Genomic DNA, 12,901 nt, shown 5'->3' with positions numbered 1-12,901 from the left:
GCCTCTACTCAGGTCATGATCTCAGGGTCCTGGGATCAAGCCCCACATCGGGCTCTCTGCTCAGTAGAGAGCCTGCTTTTCCCTTTCTCTCTACCTGCCTCTCTACCTACTTGTGATCTCTGTCTGTCAAATAAATAAAATTTAAAAAAAAAAGAAACTATCTTTGACTATTTTTAACCTGCTTAAATTTTGCTATTTGTACAATTAAGGAAATGAGTAACAGTTATTGTACCCACTAAAATGCTCCTCCCCAGAAACCAAAGATTTGAAAGTCTTCCTGGGGTCGGTTGGGAAAAAGTCTACATATAGTTAACTGTGCATATGTTCCGATATTAATGGCATTTTTAACCAGATATATGCTGTTCACACCCACATTTTTTTTGCCTCCAGCTAGATCTCGCCCTTGAACCCCAGGCTTGTGTCTCCATCTCTACCACACCTGGATGTCTGATCAGGCACTCTAAGCCTAATGTGTCCACAAGGAGCTCCCTAATTTTGCCCCCAAACTCCCATCCCCCCACCCCAGGCTTCCCTTCACAGTAAGTGACAACTGTATCTCCCAATCATTCAAGCCAAAAGACCTAGAATCATCTTGGCTGTGTGTTTCCCTCTCAAGCTCCACAGCCTTCAACAAACCCTCACATCATTCCAGGAGCTCCCTTTCTGATTTTTTTTTTTTTTTAAGATTTTGTGTATTTACTTGAGAGAAAAAGAGAGGAGAGGAGGGTCAGAGAGAGAAGCAGACTCCCCGCTAAGCAGGGAGCCCGATACGAACCTCGGATCTCATTTTGCTGAGATCAACCATGAGTCCTAGCCTGCTTGAAGAGGACTTGGTGCTACCGTCCTGCAGGTCCGATTCCTGGCTTGTCCCTACACTTGAACTCCTGTTCTGGATGTTCTGAGCAACGACAAACACAGAAGAGGATTTGGGTTACTGTGGAAACACACATGATTTCTGTTTTTTTAAGAATTTATTTACTGGGGCACCTGGGTAGGTCAGTGGGTTAAGTGTCCAACTCAGTTGTTTAAGTGTCCTACACTGTCTCTCTCTCTCAAATAGATAAACCTTTAAAAATAAATAAAATTTTAGGGCGCCTGGGTGGCTCAGTGGGTTAAAGCCTCTGCCTTCGGCTCAGGTCATGATCTCGAGGTCCTGGGATCGAGCCCCACATCGGGCTCTCTGCTCCTCAGGGAGCCTGCTTCCTCCTCTCTCTCTGCCTGTCTCTCTGCCTACTTGTGATCTCTGTCTGTCAGATAAATAAACAAAATTTTAAAGATATTTATTTGAAAGTGCAAGAGCACAAGCAGGACAGGGGCAGAGAGAGAGGGAGAGAGGGAGAGAAGCAGACCGCCTGCTAAGCAGAGAGCCCAACACGGGGCTTGATCCCGGAACCCTGAAATCATGTCCCAAGCCCAAGTCACACACTTAACCAACTGAGCCACTCGGGCTCCCACACACACAATTTTAATGAAATAAAATTTATAATTAAGCTACACATAAATCATACTGTGTGATGACTTTCGACATGTCTACACCTTTGAAACAATCACCTGAATCAAGACAGCAAACATGTCCGTCGCCCCCAAGCTTCCTGTGCCCTTTGGGAACCCTCCCTCATCCTTAGGCAACCACTGGTCTGCTTTCTGTCACTACCAATTATTTGGTGCTTTCTAGAATTTCCTATAATTATACCTTTTTCTTGTCGGACTTCCATCACCAGCAGAATTCTTTTGATTCATCCCTGCTGTACCCTTGTGAACTAACCCTTGTGGAGTTATTTCCCTGCTGAGTCATCCTCCATTGTATGGATAGGATGATTTGCCCTGTTGGACATTTGGAACGACATAAGAAAAGCCAGAAGTGAACATGACCGGTTGGTTTCCGGGGATGACCCCTAGGCCGGGGCTCACACTCGGTTATGAAGGTCCATGTACTGCCATCCATGAAGTCATGGATGGATTCCTGGGGGGACACGGATTCCCCTCAGAGCAAAGCCCCGGACCGTGGCCCATGATAAGGCTCCCAGACGACCTGAAGAGGCCATCAGTCATACCCTCCACCCGGACAAGGCAGATCTGGTTGGTGGGGCAGACTGTGAGGCCAAGTGGAACATGAAGCTCTGAGCCTGAGACACATCAAGGGGTTTGTGGGAAGAGTCACTCTGTACACAGCAGTGACCTTGTATGGGCAGGTCCCAGCTGCAAAGTTCCATTGGCCCCCAAGACTTTCCCTGTGGCTGCAAATGCGATGTGGCTCCAAAATAACTCCAAGCCGACTTAACCTGAAGCCCCCACCCAAAACTAGCTTGTATCAATTTGCTCCAGCAGCCGATCCTTCAGTAGGGTGGCCGGCACTGCCCCCGCTCCACCGCGGTCCTGTGGCGGAGCCTCGTGTCCAGCAGCCCCTCGTGTCCTCTGAGCCGGACCCATCCTAAGAGAACCAGCGAGCGTCTCATGTACAATCAGGAGCTGTTTCTTAGCATCTCCCTTCTGGAATGGGCTCTCTGGTCTTGTAAACACTAGATCAGGTAATGAAACATTTCCACAATAAATTATCTCATGTTCTAAGCCTCCTGGTCCACCCAACACGTTGGCGGGACTCTGACCGTCATTAGGATACCTCTGCTACTGTGGCTCGGAGTCGACGCCCTTGGTCATGACCAAGGACCTAACTTAAGGAAAAGACAATACACCTTTTCACACTGTGAAAAAAAGTCTGAAATTATTTCCCAAAGGGTTCATAAAAGCCCAAGATAATTTTGATCTAGTTGAACCATTCCAGAATGAAACTTTTTCTTGCTCTGTAAATTCTAAGCTAACTTTACCTGATTTGTCGTGTGAGGACTTCCATGTTTGTTTCCAGACAGGTCATCATTTGGCAAATTTAAATAGGTTTTAGTCATCTGTTCAGTGACAGAGATGAGGGCGAAGCTTAAAAGAGCTTCAAAGAATTCCAGGAAAACCAGCTGAAACGTAAGGAAACATAAAGGGTCTTATTTATTCTGACACACCATTAGGTGGACCAGCACTTCAACTGGCTCTTGGTTTCTGTCTCCAGAGAAGACCCCCACCTCATTTAGTGCTCAAGCGTCCTGAGCACACACCAATTTGCAACAAAAACTACAACATTTAAAAGATTATGGACACAGGGAGACGATGGCCGCCTACGAGCCAGAGGGAGAGGCCTGGAGCACAGCCTTTCCCACGGCCCCGGGAGAAACCAGCTCTACCTTATTTCTCACCACTGGCTTTCAGAACAGCAGGCACCACAGTTTGATTATTTAAGCTCCCCCCAGAAATGGCAGAGTGGGCCACAGCGAGTCCAAATGATCGGAGATAGGAGCGTGACATGTATGTTCCGGGGACAGGGCAGACAGAGGTAGGTGTGACTCGGTGGTCAGTCAAGGACTCAGAGAGGTGGCATCATCCGTGTCATGAGGGCCTGCGCTCCCAGTGAGATGGGAAGCCTGGGGGGTGTGGGCAGGGGAGTGACGTGACCCGGCCGCTGCCCTGGGAAGGAGGAGGAGAAGGGGTGCATTAGGAACGTGAGTGGGCAGCTTTCCAAGTGACGGTCAGCCTGGGCAGAGGCAGTGCAAGTGGTGGGAGGAACCACCTTCTAGAAATGCTCTGGAGGTGGAGCCAACAGGATCTCCTGAAGATCTGAATGTGGGGTATGACAGAGAGGAGTCGCTCAGACAGGGACGGGGCCTGGCAACCAAAGGCTGGGGTGCTGTCCCCCACTCCACACACGGGGGGCTGAGGTGCGCAGGCAGGGGACGGAAGTCCCAAAGGTGGGACATTCTGGGCTGCTAGAAGCCCTAGGGGCTGGAGAGCATGATTCAGGATGGAGACACAAACGCTGGCCTCGTCCTCAGAACGGTGGCAGTTAAGATTATGAGATGAGGGGTGAGCACAGCTAGAGAAGGGGACCCTGGTGTGAGTCTAGGACACTTGGACAGGACGGGTGTGGCAAGAAGTCAGAAAGGCACCGGCGGTGAGGGAAATGGAAGACCAGGGACACAGAGAGAAGAACGTGTCTGAGGGGGCAGGGACAGCATTTCAGGCACCAAGGCAGGGCCCCCTGGGTGGGTGTCACCACGGGGGTCACTGGGGACCTGAACGCAAACAGCATTAGCCGTTTAGCCATCTTTAGGACCTGTCCAGAAGAAGCAAGGGCATGGGGACAAAGAGTGGACTCGTGGCCGCAGGGCCCGGGGGAGGGGACATCGGGAGGAAGAGCGCATCCTGAAAACAGGGATCGACTAGTCGCCCCACTTCCACGTACAGAAGAAAAGACCGAGCCTGGAGTGGCCCACTTGCCCAGAGCCCCTCGGCAAAGAGTGCGGGAAAGCAAAGACACTTAGACTCATTCACTGGAGGGGATCAGTGAGTGTCTCTGACAGGTGCAGGACGGGTGAGCCTGGGAGACATACGCATGTATTAACTTGCTCCATGATCCAAGAACTAGCATCGTACACTTGACCCTTGAACGAGGCGGGTGTGAACTGCGGGGGGCCCATGATGTATAGGTTTTAATCCACACGTGGATTACAGCGTGTTTTCCTTATGATGTTCTTAATGTTTTCTTTTCTTTAGGTCACTTTACTATAAGAAAACAGCATGAAATACAAAATGTGTGTTAATCGCCTATTCGTGTTATTGGCAGGGCTTTCGGTCCACACCAGGCTATGAGTAGTGAAGTACTGGGGGGTCAAAGTTATACCTGAACTTCTGACTGTGGGGGGGGTGTCGGCGTCCCTAACCCTTGCGTCGTTCGAGGGTCAACTGTCGTTTTATATTCTTTTGACTTCACTCATTATTTCCTGACGTCTGAAATATTCTTTTTTATATTAACTCTAGTTTTCTCATGCGATCAAGGAGATAGAGCCGTATAGACAAACACGGGTACATGCACGTGTGTGTACACACACACACAGGCGTACACATAGTTACGTACTCGGGTTAGAAGGCTTTTTGGTCACATCTTGGTTCTCAGTATCCAAAGCAAAACAGCCTAAATTGCATCTGCATTAGTTGTGACGTCGCTTTACAAACCTCGGGTTCGAAGTTGCTGTCAACGCCGTCATGTATGAAAGGATTATCCTCTGCGATGACTTCCACAAACTTGGTTGCTGTTAATTCTTTATTTATCATTTTAAAATCCTGCAAAGAAATAACCAATTAAACCAAAATGGCCTATAACTACAAATCGTTATATTTTTAAAAAGGTTATTTTAATTTATTTGAGAGAGAGAGAGCACAAGCAGGGGGAGCAGGAGAGGGAGAAGCAGGCTCCCCACTGAGCAGGGAGCCCAACTCGGGACTCGATCCCAGGACCCTGAGATCATGACCTGAGCCGAAGGCAGACGCTTAACTGACTGAGTCACCCAGGTACTGCTAAACAGCTACATAGTTTTAATGTTTAATTTATACCCATGTAACACTATACATAGATGTTCTAGAAATGGGTGTCTTTGAAACTGATCCTTTTGAAAAACATTCTAGATTAACAATACTATTTACCCCTCTAGACCTTCCCCGGTCCCTCTAAAAAGAAAAGTGCCTTTAGAGGCATAAACACAGGACAGAGGGGTTGGGAGAGTGGGTGATCCAGATGTGAGATACCTCCCAGCTGCACAGGTGGGGAAACACTGAACTGGGGGACTCAGGAAATCAGGAGGCTGTCGACACTCAAGAAGGAGGCCCCCAAAAGTAACACTCCAGGGAGGGCTGAACACAGGAACACTCGCTGAGAAGACCCTGCCCGCATCAGAGCTGCAAACAGAAGCTTTGCGCTCAGAGATAATGAACCAGAGAGCATCTGGCCCAGGACACGCAGTCTCCCCTACTTTAGTGCTGCTGAAAACAAGGGCTGGCCAGGGGCCGGCTCCAAGCTGACCCGCCCTCCTAAGCACCATGCAAACCAGGCTTTATGTGTTCTAACCTAAGGATCATGCCGACTCCACGTGAACCCGCTGGCCCATCTCAACATCCCTAACCAGGAACATTCCTGAGGTGACGCAATGGAATTACACAGAACCACCTGTGTCTTTGACAGGGGAAGAAACCCAGAATCCCAACAAGCCTCTAACTGTACCGCGTTAGTGGAGACATGGGGGAGAGAAGAACATGGTAATGAACTCTGGGAAGATGCCGCCAGCTGGGACCGGAAGTCTGAGCCATCTAGGGGGACGGATGACCTCATCACTTCAATCAGAGGCCGTGAAGAAAAGGGGGAAGTGAGCAAATAAACAGCTGTACAAAACTCACACACTGCTAACAAGCTCTTTTCCTGTAGTAGACACTAGGTGACAGACTGTTTTCTGTACACATCCGACACTGTTAAGGCTTTTTATTTTTTTTTTTAAAGATTTATTTATTTATTTATTTATTTATTTGAGAGAGAGAGACAGTGAGAGAGAGCATGAGCGAGAAGGTCAGAGGGAGAAGCAGACTCCCCATGGAGCTGGGAGCCCGATGTGGGATTCGATCCTGCGATTCCGGGATCATGACCTGAGCTGAAGGCAGTCGTCCAACCAACTGAGCCACCCAGGCATCCCTGTTAAGGCTTTTTAAAAGCACTCTATTCCCTATTAGTATTCCAACTCTTCTCATTTTCTTATTTATATACCCACGGGTGTAAGTCAAAACAAAAACCACCAATAGTTAGTACAAGAATATTGGGTGAAGGGACACTTGGGTGGCTCAGTTGTTAAGCCTCTGCCTTCAGCTCAGGTTATGATCCCAGGGTCTTGGGATCGAGCCCCGCATCAGGCTCCCTGCTCAGCGGGAAGCCTGCTTCTCCCTCTCCCACTCCTGCTGCTTGTGTTCCCTCTCTTGTGCTCTCTGTCAAATAAAATCTTTTTTTTTTTAAAGATTTTATTTATTTATTTGACAGAGAGAGATTACAAGTAGGCAGAGAGAGAGAGGAGGAAGCAGGCTCCCTGCTGAGCAGAGAGCCTGATGCGGGACTCGATCCCAGGACCCTGAGATCATGACCTGAGCCGAAGGCAGCGGCCTAACCCACTAAGCCACCCAGGCGCCCAAATAAAATCTTTTTTAAAAAAGAATATTGTATGAACTAGATGTCCTGCTTTATAAACTAATAACTTCTTTAAATTACTTTTTGATCAACGATCATTTTTTTAGATGACATTCCCTTACCTCCCCACCCTGTCTTCTCTTCCATGGCAAGGTCTGCATCCGCAAAGGCACTGGGGCTGCCCATGCCCCTCCCTCACTGGCACACGGAGCCAGTGCTCCCTCTGCCTCAGGTCTGTCGAAGATCCTTGGAATGACTCGCTTCTGCCCAAAGAGGCTCAACAAACATTCAGTGGCTATGAAAATCCATCAAGGATATTCACCTCATCATTTGGGTACCAGAGCCGGAATATCTCTTTAATGAAAACCCAAACGCCAGGGCGTCTCTGGGTGGCTCGGTCAGTTAAGCGTCTGACTCTTGATTTCAGCTCAGATCATGATCTCAGGGTCACGAGATCGAGCCTTGAGTCAGGCTCCATCCTGGGCAAGGAAATCAGCTGAGATTTGTTCTCTCCCTCTCCCTCTGCTTCTCCCCTCCCAACGCATGAGCACATGCTCTCCCTCAAAAAGGAAAAAAAAAAAAAAGCCAAAATTCTTATTACTATAAAACCAGTCTCGGTCATAAGTGGTTACTTTCAACATCCAGAGGAAGTGTCGCATCTTCATGGAGGGCTCGTGGGGAGGAGCTGCGTGTGGTCTGCAGTGAACTGTGTAGATTTCCCAGCACTTGTCGATGTAGGTCATGGAATAGAGCGTCTGCTGCTGCCCGCTGAATAAGCTGCCTAAAGACACGAGGGAAAGATAAACAACCAAAAACTGATTACACAGCTACATGTTGGAGGGTAAAAAATTGAAAATAAATATAACGCTGTTGGTTTTATATTTTTACCTTTTACACGGCAGGCATTCGGGTGAATGTTCTCAGTCATCAGTTTGGTAAAACACAGAAAGAGCGATGGGCTTCTGTTTCTGTCGAGACAGAGCTAGTCACCCCTCTGTCCGGGAGGTAGAACCTAACTGTCCTCTCCCTGAGTGTGGAGTGGACTTAGCAGTTTGCTTCGAACGAGAGCACAGAAAGGGAGAAAGAGTGTGTTTACGGTCGAGAATTCTGGCTGCCACCACTTTAACCGAGCGATCAGGGTTGGGATCACCGGCAATAAGACAGTCCGATGTCACGTACCCCTGATCGGATATGATGCCAAGGGCCGTTTGCCTCCATGGTATTCTTCCCCCAAACCCAAGCCTCAGCGCAATGATGAAAACACATCAGCAAATCAAAGTCAAGGGACATTTCACAAAATAAGTGACCGACGGTCTTCCAAAGTGTCAAGGTCATGAAAGACAAAATCCAAGAAACTATCACAGGTTGTAGGGACTCAGGAGGTAGGACAGCAAAATGCAAAGAACAAGGAACATGGAAGGGACATCAGTGGGAAAATTTAGGAAACCCTAGTGAAGTCTATGATTTCGCTAACAGTATTACACCAACGTTCATTTCTTCACTTTGATAAGTGCACCATGGTTGCGTAAGATTGCTAAGGAAGCTGAGGGACAGGTGTCTAGGAATCACCATACTAACATGGCAACACGTCCATAAAACTAAATTTATTTCAAAATTTAAAAGTTTTTTTTTTCCAAGATGTAGTATCCATTTTTCTGAGAAAGACAGGAAATTCTGCCCTAAGGAAAGGTTGGTATTGGGGCGCCTGGGTGGCTCAGTCGTTAAGCATCTGCCTTCCGCTCAGGTCATGATCCCGGGGTCCTGGGATGTGGCAGCAGGGCTCGGCAGGAAGGCTGCTTCTCCCTCTGTCACTTCCCCTGCTTGTTCCCTCTCTAGGAGATAAATAAAATCTTTAAAAAAAAAAAAAAAAGGAAGAGTTGGTGTTGACCATTTCTGATTAAAACTCTAGGAACAGTATTCAGGATGGAAACATGACTCCTATCTGAGGGGTCTTCCAAATTCTAATCTGGTATCTCATGGTTTTGTGGTTAATATTTATAAAACCCTTTTGTTTCTGGCCCTTCGTTTCTGAAGTATGTAAAGTGATACCGCACATCGAAGAAAAGCAGAAAAGTTACTGCGCCACCCTCTCAGCGCTCTGGAAGCAGTACTTACTGGTATTCTTTGTGGTGGATGTGGTAAGCCAACTGTAGGAGATAATTCAGAAATGTTCTCAAAAGTATTGTTGTAAATGGAGAATGGATTTCTTCCACTGGAATGTCATTGTTGGCTGAAATAAAGAAAATTGGAAAGGATGCTTAGTATTTTTTAATTGAGGTATCATTGACATATAATGTTGTATTAGTTTCAGGTGTGCGGTATGATTCACTCTACGTTACAAAATAACCACCACAATAAGTCTTGTTGACATCATTCACCTACACAGTTATAAAAATTTCTCGTTCATTCTTGAGGACTTTTAAGATTTACCCTCTTAGAAACATTCATATATAATACCATGTTTTGAACATACCATGATTTTATTCTTCTTAAAAAAAAAAAAAATTTAGGGGCACCTGGGTGGCTCAGTGGATTAATCCTCTGCCTTCGGCTCAGGTCATGATCTCAGGGTCCTGAGATCAACCCCGCATTGGGCTCTCTGCTCTGCGGGGAGCCTGATTTCTCCTCTCTCTCTCTGCCTGCCTCTCTGCCTACTTGTGATCTCTGGCAAATAAATACATAAAATCTATTAAAAAAAAATTTAAATTCAATTAACATAGAATGTATTTCTAGTTTCAGATCAAGATTTTATTCCTGATGCCTGGTGTTTTTTAAAACCTATTTTATTTGTTCCTGGTATACAATTCAAAGAACTGAGTATGAGTATCTTTTTTTTCCTAGCGAGTACTGTGAACAGCATATACACATCCACCTAAAACTTAAGTACTGCTCGAAAAATCGCAATCTGGTCATTTTTCAAGAAACTTATAAGATACCTTGTGCCAGTGTTTTTCTGGGTGGTTTGAGCCTCATCTGACTAATGATTCTAATTCTAAATGGATTCTAAGTCTTTGTCAAGCACTTAAATTTCAGGGAAATAGGTATTAGTTCTAATATTCTGTGGTTCAAATAGATAATTTGAAGTTTTCAAGGCCTGCTTCCCAGAATTTAGCTGAAAGAAGGAACACTTTCAATACTATTAAGTTTATTTATTGCATGAACTTTCGCTTTTGAAATCAAGCCCAAGCCCAAGCCCAAGACGACCTCAAGTGTTTTCACGGCTGCGCCAAGCCCTCCCCGATCCTCTCTGCTTCTGATCTCACAGTGTTGGCAGGTTTGATAGATCAGGGGCAGGCAAACTTCTCCATCAAGAGCCAGCAGCACATATTTTAGGCTTTGTAGGCCACACAGTCTCTGTCACAACCCCTCTGGTTGTTCTGGTATCACAGGGCAAAAACAGCCGCAGACCATGCATGAGAAAATGGGCATGGCTGTGTTCCAATAAAACTTTATTTATAAGAACAGACAGGGGACTGGATTCGGCCCACAGGCCCCGCTGCAGGCGGTCTTTTACTGCTGCCGTAATTTCACGAGATCGTCTCAAATACATTTTAAGGAACTTGAGAAGACCCCCGTGTGTTGATTTCTGGAAGGTCTCGCAGCATTTGCCTTCCTCCCCCGTCTCCCCGTTTCTTGACTGGTTTCGTAGTGACATGATGTCATGCTATTCTTTGAACCAAAAGATGTTGGGGCGCCTGGCTGGCTCAGTCGGTTAAGTATCTGCCTTTGGCTCAGGTCATGATCTCAGGGTCTGCTTCTCCCACTCCTTCTGCCCCTCCCCCCCCTGCTCACGCACGCTCTCTTGCTCGCTCTCTCTCTCAAATAAATAAATCTTAAAAAAAATAATAACCAAAAAGACACAAAGGACCTAGAATACTCACTACTTAATACTCTGTCCATATCAGCAAGAGTTATCTTATGGTGGTGAAATTTGCAGTCTTTGAGAAACCTCCAGAAGTGAAGCTTTGTCATCAGGAAAGTGTTATCCAGAGAGCGATCACACCCTAGGCTGCTGTAAAAGCTATAAATTCTTCTCAATTCTGTAATATTTCTTAAGACAGCATATTCTACCTACAAAGAGAAAACCATGCATGTCTTAGTCTTGCCTAATAAGAACAAAAGTAAAAGAAACAACGCCTGTTTTGTAAATTTAATGAGATAACACGTATGACATAGTAACATTTACCTTTTATCGCTGTATGAGCTCAACAAATGTCATATTCCCCCCACTCAACCCCAGGCCAATAAAATGCATTTCTCATTAAAGTAAACACTGAAAAATTTGCTGTTACCAAAAAAAAAAGCTGTTATCAGTACAATGAAATTGCTTTCATACTGCTATGTGATAGCATCCTGTTTGAATGAGCAGCAATAAAACCCTCTTGTCTACAGATCAGTATCTTTCATGAAGATAGGCATAAAAATCCTCAACAAAATAGGAGTATATGAAATCTAGCAATACCTAAAATTCTTTTTTTTTTAAGATTTTATTTATTTATTTGACAGAGAGAGATCACAAGTAGGCAGAGAGGCAGGCAGAGAGAGAGGAGGAAGCAGGATCCCTGTGGAGCAGAGAGCCTGATGTGGGGCTCCATCCCAGGACTCTAGGATCATGACCTGAGTCGAAGGCAGAGGCTTTAACCCACTGAGCCACCCAGGCGCCCCAGTACCTAAAATTCTATGCCACACCGAGCGGTGCTTATCTTGGGACTGCAAGGCTGGTTGTTTGTTTGTTTAATAGACTCTGTGCCCAGTGTGGAGCCCGAAGTGGGGCTCCAACTCACAACCATGAGATCAAGACCAGAGCTGAGATCATGAGTCAGACACTTAACTGACTGACACGCCCCGGGCTTGGTTGATTTTAAAAACATACAACTAACATCAGACTTCCTGCTGTCTGAAATAGACGATACTCACACTCGTAATTAACCTTCCTCTCCATCCCCAGTCACCTTCTATAATTCTCCCCAACCTGATGTGACCCTGACCTTCCCATACGTGCAACCCTGCAGCCTATGCAGTGTCCTGTTCTCCAAGACCACTTACCCTGTGTCTCGCCCTCCCAAGTGAATTATTCAGGAAATGTGACCTACGCTGTCTGGGGATCCCCAAGGAGATGGAGAAGTCCCCCCTTGGGCAGTTGCGTCAGGCATCTGTCCCTCCCAGCAGTAACTCCTACTTTCTAAAATTCAATCCGGTTGGATAAACATGCCAAAGCTGCCTTATCTAAAGCCTTGTTCTAGAGTAGAATGCAGGATTTTCTTCATGAAGCTTTAAACCTGGTAAAGATACCATAAGGAAATACCACTGGTGGAACAGAGCCGCTGAGGAGGGACAGGTGGGTTCCAAGGAGGAACTTCTCTGGAGGACACTGTACTTGAACTCCACCTCGGAGCACAGAACAAATCACTTCACAGTCAGCAGGCCTCCCAGTGGAGGCTGGGAAGGGGTCGGGGGAGGGCAGAGAGGTTGAGGTGTCCAGGAATGCCAGGAGGGCAGCCTGCCCTGAAGAAAGGCTGTCCCTGTGCTCCGCCCCATCTCCCTCCTGGGCAAAGTGGGACAGTCACAGTTCTGCCCATAGGCTGTGGGAGGATTTAGCAAAATAAAGGCGTTTGGAAACATGCCCAGAGCAAAGGGCTTTCTGCTGATGTGCTGGCCATTATCCTAGGAGAGGAAGAGGGGACTGCTAGGGGCAGGTTGGCGAGGCAGGTTGCTGTCCCTCCTTGGAGGTCCTGAATACACACAGCTACCAGCAGCATGGAACAGTATGGAGCTAGACAGCCAATAGAGCTTTCCAGAACCTTCCAAAGTCTGGAGATCATGAAGGACCATGGAAGGTGAAGGCTCCATCACAGACAG

General features: G+C 46.8%; 1 protein-coding gene across 2 annotated transcripts in view; it reads right to left on the bottom strand.

Annotated features, from left to right (window-relative positions):
* Positions 1-12,901, bottom strand: part of RSPH10B (radial spoke head 10 homolog B) — a 51,113-nt gene that overhangs the window by 12,612 nt on the left and 25,600 nt on the right. For both annotated transcript variants that reach the window (XM_059414402.1, XM_059414403.1), the window contains exons 11-17: positions 10,924-11,113; positions 9,158-9,272; positions 7,931-8,010; positions 7,675-7,823; positions 5,056-5,163; positions 2,826-2,966; positions 776-898 (exon numbers count right to left, since the gene is read on the bottom strand). In XM_059414402.1, the coding sequence (XP_059270385.1) occupies positions 776-898; positions 2,826-2,966; positions 5,056-5,163; positions 7,675-7,823; positions 7,931-8,010; positions 9,158-9,272; positions 10,924-11,113 (906 nt within the window). The remainder of the gene's footprint in view (positions 1-775; positions 899-2,825; positions 2,967-5,055; positions 5,164-7,674; positions 7,824-7,930; positions 8,011-9,157; positions 9,273-10,923; positions 11,114-12,901) is intronic.

Source organism: Mustela nigripes, chromosome 11, assembly GCF_022355385.1.
Source record: "Mustela nigripes isolate SB6536 chromosome 11, MUSNIG.SB6536, whole genome shotgun sequence".
NCBI classification, from domain to species: Eukaryota; Metazoa; Chordata; class Mammalia; order Carnivora; family Mustelidae; genus Mustela; species Mustela nigripes.
Note: the sequence above shows the minus strand (reverse complement) of the source record. Positions and strands in the feature narration are given on the sequence as shown.